Source organism: Gasterosteus aculeatus, chromosome 12 (genome assembly GCF_964276395.1).
Source record: "Gasterosteus aculeatus chromosome 12, fGasAcu3.hap1.1, whole genome shotgun sequence".
NCBI lineage: Eukaryota > Metazoa > Chordata > Actinopteri > Perciformes > Gasterosteidae > Gasterosteus > Gasterosteus aculeatus.
The window spans coordinates 1,750,356-1,769,167 of record NC_135700.1 but is presented as its reverse complement, the minus strand read 5'-3'; the positions used below and the strand labels follow the sequence as shown (position 1 = coordinate 1,769,167).

The window sequence follows — 18,812 nt, the reverse complement described above, 5'->3', positions numbered from 1 at the left end:
TGGAATCGCAATTCATGGTTGCCGATTCGATTCATGGGCGATCTGGGTTAATTTAGAACGATTCAATTTGATTCGATTCAGTGACTTTAAATCGATTCGGTAACTTTACTGGACAGTGCAGGCAAAGTTTCTGAGATCCCTGTTGTTTCTTGTAAGGAAATCAGGTTTAAATGAATTATATTTAATTAAATAAATTATAATATATTGGATATTATAAACAAGCAAACAACAATTAATGGCAAATGTATTACCTTTTATTTGAATCAAGTGCCATTTTCAATGTAAACATTACACAATAATTACACAATGTTTGGATCAATTTACAGAACCCCGGATTTTCAACCACATTGTAGGGTTCCGTGTCTTTACAGCTAAACTTGGCAATTGTTACTGTGATGTTGAGTTTCGTGCTGGCGAGGCCTGAGGCGTCTGCAGAGCTGGAGTTACCTTCTGCTGCTGCTGCAGCGGTAACGCTGCTAGAGGTCCTGACTGTTGGCGTGGTTTAATCCCACGGGGCCTTAGTTGATGGCCGGAAAGATTAGTCGTGTTTCTGTGTTTTTTTTATTTGGCTTCTACATATTCTACAAACAGCGACCGACTTATTTAGAACACCTCCGTGTTTGCAAAAGCCAAAATGTTCCCACACGCTGGATCGATAAGTTGGTTTGTAAATATCTTGCTCGCAGTAGTCTCCTCCACGCTGTGTTTTGTTGTTCCGAGTTTTTGCGCGGCTGCCGCTGCGTACTGATGACGTCACAGACAGGCAGACTGAATCGAGTAACGTTTAACGTGTCTAAAGTGCTAAAAAACAAACAAACAAACACGCATCCATACAGTTTTACACTTAAATCCAATGTGCAGTTTCCAAGTATCGATACAATCGATTATGTACCATTTCAATCGATTTGTAATCGATATATGTCGTCCGGAATGCCGATTTGCGGAGCACAGATCGATTCAGTTGGATCGTAGGAATATAAATCGATTAATCGATTCAGTGAATGAATCGTTACACCCCTAGTTGGCACCTTTTAAAACTGCTACTGTTTAGTGGACAGCAGTACACAACCATTTCAGGCCTTCCACAGGCAGTCAAAGGGCTGACACGGGCGGTACACCAAAGCCAATTTGAGACAAGCTCAGGAAAATCTTTTATTACCAGTGAAGAAAAAGGGATAAAAACCAGAGATGGGGGAGTATTTCCACTATCTCAGCAGACAAAGAAAATCCAGTTATTCTTGCAGCTGCCTTGGACCCCAAATACAGAAAGTTTTTGACTCCTGAAGATAGCATCAGACTGCAGGTGAGTGTTGAAGTGCTTGCTGTAAAAGAAGCAAAAACAACTGGGACACAGGATGCAAAACTGCAGAGGGCCAATAGTTCAGATAGAAAGAGTGCTCTGGAAACCCTCCTTCAGTCTGACACAGACAGTCAGTGAAAGAGTGAAAATGAGGATGGAGAATCTGAGGAGGACCGAAAGATCCACGTTGTGACAAGTGAAATTCGGCTGTACTTTGGAGAGGCCACACTCTAAAAAGGATGACCCCTTAAATGGTGGAATAAAAATGAGGGGTGTTTGCTGCCCCCGCTTTCTACAAGGAAAAGAGACATAGGCAGCGATCAGCAATCAAATTAAATGTTGGTGACGTTCATTTATATGTAAAAAGAATATCGGAGCACCGAAGATTATTGCACGCGATTTCAGAGAGGGTGCGATATGTCATTTATTGCATATTGCGACGGGCCTAGTCGTAAGCTTTAGTAGGTTTTTATGATGCTAGTGTAGGTCTCTCGTAATTGTGTTGATATGAAATTATTTTTATGCTAAGTGGAGGTTAATGTTAACTATTCAGAACGAACAAAAAGACAGGCTACAATAATTCACCGACATGCTGCTGCTGTGAAACAACAACTCTGTTTTGGTTTGGTTCGCTGATGACAATACAGGAAGTCCTTGCACGCTGTCGTGTATTGCAATGCTGAATGAAAAAGACCCGTAGCTCTGAATCCTTTTTATAATATACGACGCATCTGCGATAAAAATCTGCGTCGACGTTTTTTATAATCAACGTCGTTGATTACTTCGACTAATCGTTGCAGCCCTACTACGTATTACACAAAGAAGGTATTCAGAGGAAACAGGGTAATTGTATGTCATCAATAACAGCCTCAGCGTTCACTATTCACTCAGTGCTGTGCTTGGACATTACTTATGCCGTTAGAGCATCACTTTGCTTAAAAGATTTCAATGCAGTAGGTTCATGTGTAAATATGCCACAGGAGAAGCAATGCATTTGTCACAAACTGACAAAAAACAGTCAAATCAACGCATGCATTGCAGGGAGTGATTTAAAAAGAGGAATACAACTTAAAAAAATATGATATCCTGGTACCGATATGTAGGATCATACAATCTGACAATGGACAAGGGACAGAGAATATCCGTAGTAGAGGAGTTTCTAAAATTATTTGTTTCATATCGTGCGTAAATACAAAGAAACTGAAGTATCAAAGCATGTATTTGTGTTTAATGATGTGAAAACAGACTTACCTGGATGTCTAGTGGAGTGCCACACAGTCTGTCTGGGTAAGCATTGTGCAGGTCAGACACTTTCTCCCAGTCTCCAGATCCCCTCTCATCGTCCCTGTCAAACCATTCTGTCCACTCGGCCTCTGTGAGACATGAATGTTAGTCCGACAGCCCAGTGGTAGATAGCATCGAAAAGTATTTGTAGCATTTGAAGGTTCTGAAGGAATTGTTCTCTGTCTGGCGTACAGTAGTAGCATTTGACTGGACTTGAATTTGAATCTGTAGTTCCATATTTAAACAAACACGTTCTTCAACAAAATCGAACAAAAACGTTCCTATACAACTGAACTAACTACTCCTGGACTACGGTTTGAACACGGTTAACATTGTTGAGAGAAATAATAATCACGCAATTCACCATGCATGCATGGGAATGTCATCTTTAAGAGACAAGGCTGCATGCACACAGTATGCAAGGCTGCATGAGAATTATGACCTAATATCTCATAGCTTTTTCTACCCGTTATATCCATGTATAACACTTTACTTAGTTACACTGACGTTCTGTGACTGTTTGAGTGGTATTCTTTTTTTCAAAAAACATTTTGATGTATTTTTGCCTGAGTGGAAGTAATAATTTGTCTAAGCTCTGCGAAGGCATTGCACAGCATTAATCGAAGTGGTTGGATAAGGGGAAGAACTTGTGAGGTAGGCATAAAAGGCAGGCAAGAAAGTAGTTTTTACGGTTTGAGCAATGTGAGGATTAGGTCATCCAATATAGCAACTATACATTCTGCTTTGGTTTAGGGAGCCAGGAGGAAGCAGCATCAAGCTGACGGGGAGAACGATGTGCGTGGTGACATTTAGCTACTGTAGCTTAATTACGCGTCCGTGCACTTTACATGGAATCTACTCGCGGGAATAATTCGCTTCGCTTTTGGTGTGAACGCAGCATAAAGTTTGGAATATTAGTTTAGGGCTTAATCCATTTGAAGTGAATTTAAAACGCCCAGAAAATGTTCCTCTCTCAGCCTGAAATATATCATGCTCCAGAGGTGAAGCATAGCTTCCTAAATTAAAAAAATAAATGAGTATATATAATAAATAGACTTATTTTTTAGCTAACACACGTACTCCCACACACACAAAAAATGTATAGATTCTGCTACCTAAGGCATGTATTTATATCCAAGTTTTTTAAATTTATATTTAAAAAGCAGTTTTCTTTCAATACCTTGCAAATGTGTAGTGTGATAATAGCTGAACATTGTGTTGACAAATTTAGTGACCACTAATTGTGAGACTTAATTTATAGTTGGTTATTTGTCCCTGATCTCAGGGTGGTGCCCAGTTAAAACATGTGCTAATCTTCTTTTTGACATTAATAATGAATGAATAATGTAAATTTCGTTTTACTATTACAATAGATTAATTATTAATTAATCTCACATTTTCAAATGAATTAATCTAGCCGGATGGCCAGATCGTGACACAGAGAAGCCTGTGGGACACATAACATCTGTATATAGATGTAACAACTGTACATATGAGCAAGAAACAATTGAATTAGAATTGAGTAGAGACATATAGGTCAGCGCAGTGTTAATTTTGGCAGCTATTCTTGATTTAGTCTTAGTCTAAAGTAGACAAAAATGGATATTAGTTTTAGTCACATTTCGTCATTTTAATCCTTCTTGGTTTTAGTCTAGTTTTCGTCGACAAAAACCCAGAACATTTTAGTCTCCTTTTTAGTCGACGAAAACTAGACTAAAATGTAATTAGTTTTAGTCTAGTTTTAGTCACATTTAATGTATTTTTTCTTCCCTTCTCAGGCACAGGAACCCTCTGTGTTGTGTCTATAGCTACATAATAGTCTAGCTTGCAGTACTTGGTTGTCCATTAGATGTCCCTCCTAGGACAGGTCTAGCAGGGGTCGGCAAACTTTTTGATTCGCGGGCCACAATGGGTTGTAAAATTTGACGGAGGAGCCGGGCCAAGAACAAATGGTTGAAGTGTTTGTGTGAGCGAATATAAATGACGTGAAAAATCACATGAAAGGATTTGGATTTTAACATATAGCAAAGCATTTATTCGCAAAGCAATTTAACAAAGGTGTAACAACTTCATGAGGAGGTCTTTGTCTGTTTACTTGCAATGCTTTCAACATGGCCACCGGAAACTTCATGGTCCTTTATTGTTTCCACTGTGAAATTGCTTGTCCCAACAAAAGACCCCTTAACGTCCTACAATCGTTGCAATACATTATTTTCTTGGCTGCATCATAAACCAGCCATTCTAAACTGGACCCCCACTTTTCATTCAACAGTCTTTTCTTTCTCTTTGTCTCTTTATTTATTTTTTGGTTTCATGACCAGTTCTTCTCTCTTGTGTCTTGTTTTCCTCCACCTGCTCTGTGCCGCCACATCCTTCACCTGCACTGCGCAGTTCTATCAAAAGGATCCACCTGTCACGTGTGTGCGTGCCTCTATGTTGCTTAGTAACGAGCGTACGGTGGCGAGACGGTTTAACGCAGTCTTCTCACGATGTGGTGTGTGAACTATAGTTGAAATGCGTGAGTCTCACGGTCAATGCCTGAGGCTTCAGAACCTGCAATAAGTTTATTATGTTGGACGTGTTTGGAGAAGCCTGTAACGGACCGTCTCATCCACCTGAGGAAACGCAGCCTGCCATCGCAAGAGAACAGAGCAAAAAGGTGCGCGTTGATCTCTGCTGGCCGACAGCCTGTTAAATGGGTCTTCATGTTTCTCTGAAGCACCAGGTTTAGCTTTAGTCAGCTAAACCGAGACAGCTGAGCTAAACTAAGGAAGCGCACATTCAAACTCACCGAACCACCAACTTTTTCGTCTCGTCTCGTTAACGAAAGTTAGAATAGATTTAGTCATAGTTTTTATTTTTTAAGATCGTTTTCGTGACGTCTTAGTCTCGTCTCAGTCATGGAAAAAAGGTTTGTTAACGAACATTTTTCGCCATAGTTTTCGTCGACGAAATTAACACTGGGTCAGCGTAGTGCAGCCTTTATTCTAATCAGATTTCAATTAACTCACATTAGAGGTCAGTACATAAACTCCATTTGTAACTTCATGGCTGTTTATTTGCAGTCTGCAGGACAGTGTATGAAAATCTTCTGTGTAACGCAAAAACTCCAATAGAGTGATACCACTTTGATCTAGTGATTGTGTGAGTTAAGTGAGTTGAACATTTATCTATATCACATTCATACTTTAAGAGCTAAAAGGGTGTCTGTAATATACAACAGCAAGGTTAGCCTGGACCAGCCCTGAGATAAACTACACCTGAGGACTTCTTTGGACACACTGAGCTGTTCTCTCTCCCTCCTTCTATAAGAATTCACATCTCCTTAATGCACACCGCTTATTGTTGGAATGCTGCTTCAGCAGCCTCACCCTCTCTCCCTTCCTCACCCTTTCTCTCCCGCTCCCCTTTCTCTCTTTCCATTTCTGTACTTTCAGCAATTTTTTAAAATTAATTTCAAATTTTCTCATTGCTGTATTTTCAGCTATTTTTTATTGCTGTATTTCAGCAGGAAATGCATTTTCTACTTCAGCTTCTTCAAAGACTTTTTGTGCTTTCTCTCCTCACACGTTTCCTGTGTGGATGTGAGGGTTGCAGGGTTGACTGTAAAGCCCTCTGAGGCAAATGTCTAATTTGTCATTTTGGACGTATACTTGCAATTGGATAAAATAAATTCAATTGGATTGAATAGAAATATAATTGAGGATCAGAATTTATGGCTTTCAGTGTGTTAGGGTCTTGAGCGCAATCTAAACAAAAAAACAAGTTATTATTTGAACAATTACAAAAGAAAAACTGGCTAACTGTGTGATGAAATTGAAATGATTGAAATTGAAATGAAATTGAAAGTCTGGGTCAGATGTTGCACATGTGCGCCTGGAATACCAGCACGAAAGCAATGGAAATTGAGCCCTGACACTCACAACCCACTCATTTCATCAAATCGATGACACCAACATCACCTTCAACAGCACTGTGTTTGTGTGTGTCAGACAGAGGAAAAGTCTTACCTTGCACCCATTGACTGATGGCGGTAACAGTGAAACGCTCCCCATAAGCCAACTGAAAAACAGCAGAGCTGCGGGCCTCTGAAGAAGCTTTGGTCCCTATCAACACATATGGATACATCTGTTGTAAATTGTTTTAAAATGCTTCTGTAACGCTGCTTATTTGAATAGCGTGCAGAACAGGAAGTGCTTTATTTTGTTGAACAACAGGAAGTGCATTGACTTTGTTTTGGCTTGATGTAATGCAACATCTCTGTGCATTTCTACTACAAATATTGATGAATCATTGACTCTTACCTTGATAGATGGCATAACCCTCCACTGCAGAGGACGCATGTCCTTTTGTTACTATAAAGGTCCAGGGATGCCTGTTAAGAAAAAAGAGATAAGATCGGAAGCAAGAAAGGAGAAGTGTGACGGACAATGTGGAAAAAAAGAGAGTTAGATACTAAGTCACAACTGAAATAAGCTGAGGAGATACACATCCATGAAGTTGGTAAGATAATTACGAACATCTGCCATTGACTTTGCCAAGACACACACTTATGCTAAACGACTGTACTCTGAGAAACTCCAACAACAGTTCTCAGCAAGTGACTCTGCTTCGGTTTGGAGAGACCTCAAACATCTCACTAACTACAAGCCAAAAACCCCCCACTCCATGAATGACCTCCGCCTGGCAGACAAGCTGAATGAGTTCTACAGCAGATTCGAAAGACAATGTCCTGATCCCATCCCCCACAGCTCCACCAACCTGCTGCAGTCCCCCACCCCTCCCTCCCCCAGCCCATCAGGTGCTCACGCCTCTACATCTATATCACCCCCCCCCCCAGCAACGACCCGCTCTATTCTGGAGAGACGTTAACCAGCTCTTTAAAAGACAAAATCCCCGTAAGGCAGCCGGTCCGGACTCCGTTTCCCCTCACACCCTGAAGCATTGTGCTGACCAGCTATCTCCGGTGTTCACTGACATCTTCAACACCTCCCTGGAGACATGCCACGTACCAGCCTGCTTCAAGGCCTCCACCATCATCCCTGTTCCCAAGAAGCCCAGGATCACAGGGCTCAATAACTACAGGCCCGTCGCCCTGACCTCTGTAGACATGAAGTCTTTTGAACGGCTAGTCCTGACCCACCTGAAGTCCCTCACCGACCCCCTCCTGGACCCCCTGCAGTTCGCCTACAGAGCCAACAGGTCTGTGGACGATGCTGTCAACATGGCCCTCCACTACATCCTCCAGCATTTGGACTCCCCAGGAACCTACGCCAGGATCCTGTTTGTGGACTTCAGCTCTGCCTTCAACACCATCATCCCGTCTCTGCTGCAGGACAAACTTTCCCAACTGCACGTGCCCGACTCCACCTGCAAGTGGATCACAGACTTCCTGTCTGACAGGAAGCAGCACGTGAAGCTGGGGAAACATGTCTCAGCCTCTCGGACCATCAGCACCGGTTCCCCCCAAGGCTGCGTTCTCTCCCCTCTGCTCTTCTTTCTGTACACCAACAGCTGCACCTCCAGCCACCAGTCCGTCAAGCTCCTGAAGTTTGCGGATGACACCACCCTCATTGGACTAATCTCTGGTGGGGACGAGTCCGCCTACAGGTGGGAGTCTGACCATCTGGTATCGTGGTGCAGCCAGAACAACCTGGAGCTCAACGCTCTAAACACAGTGGAGATGGTTGTGGATTTCCGGCGGAACAGAGCCCCACCCTCCCCCATCACCCTGTGTGACTCCCCCGTCACTATTGTGGATTCCTTCCGTTTCTTGGGCTCCATCATCACCAAGGACCTCAAGTGGGAGCTGAACATCAGCTCCATCACAAAGAAGGCTCAGCAGAGGTTGTTCTTCCTGAGGCAGTTGAAGAAATTCAACCTGCCAAAGACGATGATGGTCCACTTCTACACGACCATCATCGAGTCTATCCTCTGCTCCTCCATCATCGTCTGGTACGCTGCAGCCACAGCCAAGGACAAGGGCAGGCTGCAGCGTGTCATCCGCTCTGCAGAGAGGGTGATCGGCTGCATTCTGCCGTCCCTGCAGGACTTGTTCGCTTCCAGGTCTCTGAAGCGAGCTAAAAAGATAGTAGCAGACTCCTCTCACCCCGGACAAAACCTGTTTGTGCCCCTTCCATCTGGCAGGAGGCTGAGGTCCATCAGGACTAAGACCTCCCGGCACACCAACAGTTTCTTCCCGTCGGCTGTCGGGCTCATCAACAGAGCTGGTCCCCCACTGACTGACCATAACATTCCACTGGTCACTCACCTTCATACCGCACATGTCACTTTAACTGTAATTTTTCACTTTGTTTTTTAACTCTATTCTCTTGTTTTATACTAACCCATAGCCTTATTCTACTAACCCATTGCATTAGCATTTCATTTTACTTTATTTTATTACTTGTGCACTGGTGTCTTGTTGTCTAGCCTGGCTTGCTACTCGCAATTTTTAGAAATAATTTTTGTCATAGGAATTGAATGTATTACACATATTTTACATTGTTACTAGGGGTGTAACGATTCATTTTAACAACGACTCGATTCGAATCACGATTCATGGTTGCTGATTCAATTTATGGACGATCTGGGTTAATTTAGAACGATTCGATTCGATTCAGTGACTTGAAATCGATTCAGTAACTTTACTGGAGAGTTTCTGAGATTCCTGTTGTTTCTTGTAAGGAAATCAAGTTTAAATTAATTATGGATATTATAAACAAGCAAGCAACCATTAATGGCAAATGGATTAACCTTTTATTTGAATCAAGTGCCACATTACACAATAATTACAAAATGTTTGGATCAATTCACAGAACCCCGGATTTTCAACGACATTGTAGGGTCGCATGTCTTTACAGCTAAACTTGGCAATTGTTACTGTGATGTTGATTTGGTGCTGGCGAGGCCTGAGGTGTCTGCAGAGCTGGAGTTACCTTCTGCTGCTGCTGCAGCGGTAATGCTGCAAGAGGTGCCTGACTGTCGGCGTTGTTTAATCCCATGGCGCCTTAGTAGATGGCCGGAAAGATTCGTTGTGTTTCCGTGTTTTTTTATTTGTCTTCTACATATTCTATAAACAGCGACCAACTTATTTAGAACACCTCCATGTTTGCAAAAGCCAAAATGTTTCCACACACTGGGTCGATAAGTTGGTTTGTAAATGTCTCGCTCGCAATCGTCTCCTGACCACTTTGCCTGCACTGTCCAGTAAAGTTACTGAATTGATTTCAAGTCACTGAATCGAATCGTTCTAAATTAACCCAGATCGTCCATGAATCGAATCGGCAACCATGAATCGCGATTCGAATCAAATTGTTGTTAAAATGAATCGTTACACCCCTAATTTCAACCATATGGATAAAAATCATTATCATTACATTCCAAAATATCTTTTTCAAGAGCTCACCGAAATTCCAGAGTGCTTATTAGGTGGCTTCCCACCCTAGAGAGGCTCTTCTTGGCCAAGTCTTCCAAGTTGTTGGACCCCTCGTCATTGACCACCATGGCCAGTATCAGCCCTGCCGCCACACCATCCACATACTTTGCAAGGCGACGACTCTCATCCTTACTACTGTATGTGTCAAATCTGTCGGCGTAAAAGAGAACGAAATTATTATAGCGTCCATTCAACGTAAAACAAAAATGGGCTTTAAAATGCATTTTGAAAACCCCACAGCATAAAACCATCCTAGGTACTCCAGCATCTATGATGAAAAATCATGAAATTTTCTTATCTTTAGAAATGCATCATTGGGTTCCTAGCAACTAGTGATTGTTTGGTCACAAATCTTCACTTTTACTTAAAATAATTTACATTCTGAAAAATATGGAAGTTTTGATTAATGAGGTCATTTTTTATAGTAATAATCGCTGAATTTGTGTATTTTCCTGTTCAAATACAGGATTGCGCAATCCCTCTTAAGCCCGGTTGAGCTGCTCATGTTTTTGCTCGATTGAGTATGAGCATGTGTGCAATTAATGTCTCTATATGTCACCAATGTAATGTTTGTACAGAGTTTTCATCACATGTCCTCACATCCCATAGTCTGGGTCTTTTATTTCACGTATGTTAGTCATGCTGATCTGACAGCGCAGTTAAAAAGCGGTAAAGGGAGGCAGCTGGACTGGCAGCCTCCCTCCCTGCTTTTCACTGCTGCGGAGGCGAAGCCAGTACCTTTGTCTCACTGAATGAGCCGTGTGTGAGCACACACGCTTGTTCTGCTATGGTTTTTCTTCACGTATTACACACTGGCATAGTTAGAATGTGCAAGCTAAACAGTCAAGTAGCGAACGTCAAGTTTTTCTTATCCTTGAAAACTGAAAACATAATCTGAATCGGACTGACCAAAGACGACTTTCCCCCTGAGCAATAATGTCTATTGAGACAAAGAGACTGTTAGATAGAAGAGGACTTTTACACCAAAGTCATAGACATGTTTTTTTCAGAAGGATTGGCGAATGGACGGAATTTACAAGTAAAGGTGACAGCATGAATACACTGCTGTACACGACAAAAATAAAAGACCATCCCTATTTTAATAATATTTAAAAAATATAAAAGAACATTTAAGCAATAAGGTACAAGAGGCTGTACTTTATGGTCAATAATGCACTGTTCCAGGGTGTTGTTGGCAAACCGTGGAAAATCCACGCACTTGGCTGTTACTATGCAACAGACAAACAGCATTGGGAACTTCACGTTTGTTAGCCTAGCACCAGACATAAGTTGAGGATTAGCAAGGAGATCAACATTAATTTGGGCGTCTCATTCATTCACTTCGCTCATGACGTCCACCTGAATTGTCCTCTTTGGCTAAAAGGTGCCCTGAATCGGTTGCGAAAGCTTGCATTTCCCAAAACTGCTGATTTGTGCCGTTTCCGGGCTGTTTTTAGGGCATCGCCACAAAGCTAAAAACTGAAATGACAACCAACGGTCACGCAAAATCTAACTGTTATTTTGATCACCGCACTGATATGAACGCTCAGGTCAATGTAATCAGATTAATCAGATAACCACATTACATTGTGGCTCCATTCAGTACACCCCGTGACTCACTCGCAACCAATCAGAACGCTTGATTTCATCTGCCCCATATTATAAAAGACTACACGATAAGGGATATGAAACAAAACCAGTAGTCGAAGTACAAGCTGCCAGTTAAATATTTGTGAATCTGACTTTGAAAGAGTCAGTGCCGCCCCCAGCCACGAACCTCACCACACGTCACTGGTCCAAGCGGCAGAAAAAAGACTTGCGGGAGTTCTTCAACTTGCATCTCCAACGTCTCACCATTGATTAATTAATGGCAAGTTTATGTGCATTGCTCTGTTTCCGTCTCTAACAACCACATTTGTTGCCCGTAACTTGCATCTGTCTGTCTCGCTGTTGCGCGTTAGCCCGGAAAAAATTATACATTAGCCGCACTGTTGTATAAGCCGCGGGGTTCAAAGCGTGGGAAAAAAGTAGCGGCTTATAGTCTGGAATTTACGGTAAATATGTGCAAATAACAGAGATGCAGCAGACACTACCACTTTGCAGGCACTTTGCGAATATCTTTTCTTTTAAAATCTAAACTCAACCTGTTTTTCTTTCTTACAATTGTTTATTTGCATTAATACATTACAATTCATTTAAGAGAAAATAAATCAGGAGCATACCTGCATGAAAGATGGCAGCTAAAATATCCACTAATGTGCACTGAGACCTTAAGGTGAGCAACCAATGACATTAGTAAAACATTATCTCACTTCAAAGAAATATTTGTCCCTCCTCTTCTAATTACTAACTAATAATTTAGCAGTTGTCTATGAGTAAATTAGAGCAGCCTTGATCCATGTCAATGCAATTTGTAATTTTTAGATAATGAGTAAAGACTCCTTATCTAAAACTTACAATCATGTATTTAACCACAATAAAGGCTATACATTGTATAGTATACAACATGTTTTGGATAATTAAGCATCAAAAGATATGAAGAATGACTATTACTACTCATGCACAAAACAAAGCAAGAGATATCAGAAGCACATTTGCTGTCTCCTTTACTACAACCTTCTAGTTAGACGGCTGACTAGATGTCAGCCAACACCCCCTTTCTGCTATAATTAAGAGTCTCATGTTCGTTCAGACGCAGCCTCTGTTCTGAGGGGTACCCTACCTGTCATTGTGCAGCACCTCCAGTCTTGGGGTCAATGACATGGATAATGATGCCTCGGCTCCCCCAGCTTCTCTGGAACAGGTAGCTGTTTTGGTTGCTCTCTCCGGGGTGCAGTGTCTTGTTGAGGAACGTCCATGCCAGCTTATTTTCTCCGTGGATCTCTAGTGTCCCTCCTGTCCCCACGCCAAGGTACTTTTTCCCAAAGTAACTGTGTTCATTATCACTGTCATCCAATCTGTAAAACAGGGTAAGATAACGCTTATAGGAAATGTAACAGATTAACAGCAGCAGAAAACATTGTAAAAAACAATTATATTATAAAAAACGCAAATATGGAACAGTGATAAAAACAATTAAGAATCCAAAATAACCAAAATATTATTTATACAGGCAGAATAACCATTATAATAATTATTTTTGTGTATTTATAATGCACAGGTTTGGTTTTGTGTACTGGGAGCAGTTGATCATATTTTAATAGTCACCATATTTCTGTGTGGAAGAAGACTGAAAGTCCGGAACCATGCAACAGCTTAGCAGCAGTAGTAGTTGCAGTAGTAATAGTAAAGCTGTTGTGGTAGTGTGGTATATGTTATGAACCTATGTTTATTTATTTATGTTCATGGAGAGCTTTACATGTGGGGACCCAGGGAGGAGGAACCTGCGGCAGGTAAACCAACACCATCATAAACCAACATTTCCCGCTACTTTCCTGAAGTCTTTGAGCTTTGCCTCCCAGCAGGCTTCTGTGGATGGTGGTTATGGGGTTGCTACAGTATAAAACTCGCGGGCCGCACTAACATTAAACTTTCATATTAAGGTGGGGGGCGACAAAATATTGTCCCGAGGGCTGCAATTGGCCTGCGGAACGAGAGTTTGAGACCCCTGCATTAGAGGCTTCTTAATTAGCCACGCTGGTTTAATGGATCACAATGTCTCCCTTTACAGGCATAACATCAGCTACCGTATAACCCACAGTACACTGGACTACCGTATATGACAGCATTAAAACGTACAACACACACAAATATATATGTCAACAATAACCGATATGTAACAAAGCACGAAATATATACAAGACAACAGATTGAAAAATGAATGGTCCAAAAGAGGCGAGTAAATAAAAACGTGTCTTAGTCTTGCTAACTGCTTTACTGCTATTATTAGCGAGCTAACGCTAGCTTGATCAGCTGGATGACGAGTTAACAGGAGGCTCTGTTACGTGGCTCAGTCTGTATGGTGGCCTGGACACAAATCGGCAGGTGAACAAAATGTTTTCTCAACCAAAAATTTCCGAGGACCCCCTGTTGAAGACCTCTGGCATAGTAGATGCTGAAAGTTAATATAAGCCTCACCGTGTCAGACTGCTCAGTGTGCCGGTTTGGGTAACCGATACAAAGTCAAACACCCTACTCCGGTCTTACTTGGTGGATCTACCTCAGGGGGTGGTGCGACGCAACCAACTGCACTACATACCTCTACATACCTACATCTACATCCTGAAACAAACTCTAGAGCTGGAAATAGAATTTCCCAAGTATGTTGGTTACATTGTTCTTCCATTCAGGATTAAGGCTCCCATCTTAATCCCTAACAACAAAAGAGGAAGAATAATCCTGCAAGGTCTGAGGAGAAAGGCAGTCTACCATTTGTTCTCTAGAAAGGGGAGATGTATTTGTTATAAATCTATGTTGATATGTGTACAGTATGTTCATGGGAAGCTTTAATTGTGGCGACTTAGGACCCAGGCGGGGGTGACCTGGGGCAGGTATTGGGGGATTGGGGCAGGAGAGCATGCGGGAGTTGAAATTAAGAGTTGCAGGTCCTTCTCATGTTTATTCAAGAACACAACACATAGTAGTAGCAGTAGAATTTTTCTTGGTGGCAGCCGTAGTAATGGTTGTAGTTGCAGTAGTATTGGGAGCAGCAGTGGTAGTAGGAATGCCGGTAGTGTTAGCATTAGTTGTAGTCATGGTAGCAGTGGTAGTAAGAGTTGTTGTGGTAGTAATAGGAGTAGCAAAGCCCTCGTGAGAGTAGTAGTAGCAATGGTAGTAACACCAATATTTATAGTAGTAATTGTTTTTAACGTCATTTTCCCGAAAAACATTTTATACAATACATACAATTTGTATCCATGTACACAAAACCAATAGATTTCATTTTGTAAATATTTCACATACTGCATTGCAACTGTGTTGGTTGTAATGCTGAACTTCATACAACTATACCTTCCATAAAGGGAGATGGTGAGGTTTCCTTTATAAGGACAGGCTGGGCTTCCAATGTGCAATTCCCCCTTGTTCCCAATCAGAATGTGTTTTGTTCGAAGCAGTATGGCCCGGTTGGTGTCAGCAATCACCAGCTTTCCTAAAGGGAGAGGTAGGATGGAAGTTAGGAAGCCTTTCATGCCCCAGTGGTCTCAGACTCGTCTTACCATTTAAGGCCCTGGGCTCAGTTTGTCCACAGACACAGAGCAGATGTTCTGTACTTGGCCAACCGCCAGCGTTCTCAGGTCTACAGCCCAATAAATCCAGTTACTGTGTTTGCACTTTAGTAATATTAATTTTATCAATATTTAATATTTGATGTATTATGAATTAATTTGAGCTTTTTGAGAAGGGACGGTGCAAATAAATAAATGCACATGGTACACAGCAAGGGATGTTGCTTGAAATTACATTGTTATATGTGAAACACAGTAAACACCATTTAAATCATTTGGTTTAGCGTTCTAAAGAGATTTTCTTATTTAAATGAAAAATCAATGCCTGGAAAAAACAGCAGATACTGCATTACATATAAATAATATACTAAAACATGTCAAATTAAGTAATTTAAAAGATATCAATGGGTATTTTTAAGAAGAAGAGGCTGGGCTGGTGGAGGCTGTGGCAGCAGTCTTTTGGCATGTAGATTTTAGGAGAGTAATAGAGTGAACCGAATGTTAACTGGTTCTCTCGATGATGCACCATTGAGCCAATGATACTGAGCATGAATAAAAAAGCTGACCATCAGATTGTGTGACTGTTAAAAGTGTCAATATCATAGAAGGAGAAAAAACAATTAGTTGAATGTGGTTCAGATCTAATTAATTCATTTTGTCTTTCTCCTCCCTATTAAAGTTGACGTAGTGAATAGTCGCCATGACGAAGCCCATGGATTTGTAGACTGCATCGAGTTTGAAAACTTCGCCATATCGGTTTTTGAAGTGACTTTTGAAAGAGACTAACTGAACCCTTTTTTCCCGGCAACCTACATGTACACACTGAATATGGGTTTATTGCGGTTAGAAGAAAACACAGACAACTTCCAGCCTGGAAAATGCTATGGTAGCAATGTGTCACTGTCTGGCTCTACCCAACAGCACACTGCTTTGTGGTCTATTTGACTGTAAATATACCATGATTAACTAAATGAATATTATGCTGTTGTAAAGGAAACTTGAAAATAGAGACAATACATAATGTTTACTAGATTTACTAAGGGAATAAATTAAAAAAGTAGACCTTTCCATAGACCTCTATTCAACCAGATCTAATGTTGCTTTAAGACATGAAGCACTGACTGTAGACCTGTGTGGTGCACGGCTTTTCTACAGCATTATACCCGTTCATATCAGGGATTTAATGTAAATCCCACAACGATGTCAGATCCAGGTATTTAGATTTCTTTGACTACCATTTCACTGTAACGTCAAAGAAGATGGAATTGTCCCGCTTACCTCCACCAAGAATCTCAATGGAGTGGACGGTAGCTGAAGTGGTTAGGAGAACCTTCCTGCCATAACCGATTGTAACACGGTGGTCTTCATTGTGTCCTGGCATCCATGGCTGCAGTCCTGGCTCCTTATCCGGACACACTGAACAAGACATCAAATATACCAATAATTAACTTAGAAAGACACACGCATGTGTGAATGATAAGTTACCAAAAAGCAGGTGGCACTGTGTATGATAGCTCCTGTGAATGGGTGAATTAATAGTGGTAAAGAGCTTTGAGTGGTCAGAGACTAGAAAGGAGAAATATGAGTACAGTCCATTTACCATTTATAACTTATCAATATGTGGTGGAAAGTAATTTATTGCATCTAATCAAATACAATACTTAAGTACAATTACTTTTCTGGAGTGAATACATTTTATATTAATTTATACTTCCATCTACTACATTTCAGAGATAAAGAATGTAGATGTGGCAACACCACGTTGCACAACCACCTGGATTCTACATTCTAACCAATCTCCCGTGTGAGAATAGTCAGGATGGAGGTTGTGTCAAAGCATTTTGGGTGCCAGCTGCAGGACTACTCTGCTGTCCCATCCCGTCGGCTCCTACGAACGCAGTCGAAGGACGCAGCCCTCAAGGAGCCGATCTGATCTGTCCATTGTGGCCCAGCATATCCCACAATGTAGTGTGGGCCAACAAGGATTTCATTTATTCAGTACTGAGGATGGTGAGCAGACAGCGGGAAGGAGTTTACTTTTAAATGTAACGTGAAGTAATAGAATTCACTCGAATATCTATTGATATAAATGTTATATTATAATATATGACATCACATTTATGTTCATAAAATGGCGTAAGTTACGTGTCCTTGGTAACCAATGTCATGTTTTAAATACACATACGGCGCTAGAATAAATTGCTTTTAGTTATCTACGTTAACTCAGTCCTGCACTTAACCCAGACCGCCCCCTCACCTGAACCTTCCTCGGCCCATGTACTGTCGCTTATTAACATCAATGTACCAACACACATTTATAACAAATACACAACGAGCAGTTCACGTTACCGGGAGCCGCTGCGCTTTAATGACTTAACTTTCATACTTAAGAAGCCGACTAATATCCTACTGAGGGTGTGACAGTTTTATAGATATAAATAGAGATAGATAGAGATAGAGATTTATACTACAGATTCTAAACAAAAATGGATCAAAGTGAGCTCAGGTGTAAATGTATGATCCTGAAATACCATAGCCTAGAAAAACATTACATATAAATAATACTAAAACATGTCAAATTAAAAAAGTAATTTAAAATATATTATCAATGGGTATTTTAAAATGAAGGTGGACAAGTTATGATCCTGAAATATCATACAATCAATAAACAAACAAAGAAACTTGCTTTGCTCCTTTTGTTTTGTTGTGTGATTATAAACTAACTTTACGTTTGTTTTATGGAGCCAGGAGGCAGCAGCACCATGCAAGGAGAACGATGTGTATGGTGACATTCAGCTACTGTAGCTTGGACATATTCTGTAATATCTTACGGTTACATTTAAAATAGCTTGTCTCCTATGCAAGAAAAATATTTATACTATAGTTATTGTATTGTTTTATAATATATAAGTCCTGGCATACAAGTTAATGTTTTTACTGTTGTGGTTTTTATTGACAGTATTGATGGAATCTCCTCTGTCGTGAGATTGCATTATTGTTAATTTAAAATAACCGTAAAGTGTTGTTCTCCTAATTGGAAAAATGTCATGCCCCTGGAGGAGAACCATATGTTCCTAAATTAAAGAACAATATTTTCTCAATCTGTATGTTCTACATTTTTCAGCTTTTAATGCTTTTACTGTCAAGCGCAGCAGGTTGCCAGGCAAGGGGAGCAGTGGAGGTTAAATTGACGCAACCAGAAAGTCCCTCCGTAGGCCAGACCGTCAAAGTTCAGTCTATGCGGGTATTGGAGGACCCAGCCCAGGCCTACACGAAGGCTAGGTCCTACAAGGATGCAGCCTAGGCAATTGGGACTTTGATGCTCACATGGGCAGCAATGGTGAAACTTGATGCTCTTCCCAGCGCAACTCCTTAAAGGAGGACAGGGCATTGAAAATCTGGACAGTCCGGCCTAAATCCGGATGTCTGGTCACCCTAATCTGCACAGATCTGTACATAACGTCCGGTATCTACGCGAGAAACAGCTTGGCGAGCGCATGTTGTGGAGGAGGGAGGAGGGGTGAGGGGGGAGCTGGCTCATTAGCATTTAAAAGAACAGACACTCAACAGGTCAGTCTGTGGAGGGCTGTTTTAGACAAGGTAAAAAGATTGCGGTATTAAATGA

The 18,812-nt window shown here is 41.3% G+C and overlaps 1 protein-coding gene across 1 annotated transcript in view; it reads right to left on the bottom strand.

Annotated features, from left to right (window-relative positions):
- Positions 1–18,812, bottom strand: part of cemip (cell migration inducing hyaluronidase 1) — a 130,551-nt gene that overhangs the window by 71,418 nt on the left and 40,321 nt on the right. The window contains 8 exon segments of the mRNA XM_040204675.2: positions 2,552–2,673; positions 6,595–6,690; positions 6,889–6,959; positions 9,993–10,172; positions 12,745–12,762; positions 12,764–12,979; positions 14,973–15,111; positions 16,466–16,603. Coding sequence (XP_040060609.2) covers positions 2,552–2,673; positions 6,595–6,690; positions 6,889–6,959; positions 9,993–10,172; positions 12,745–12,762; positions 12,764–12,979; positions 14,973–15,111; positions 16,466–16,603 — 980 coding nt within the window.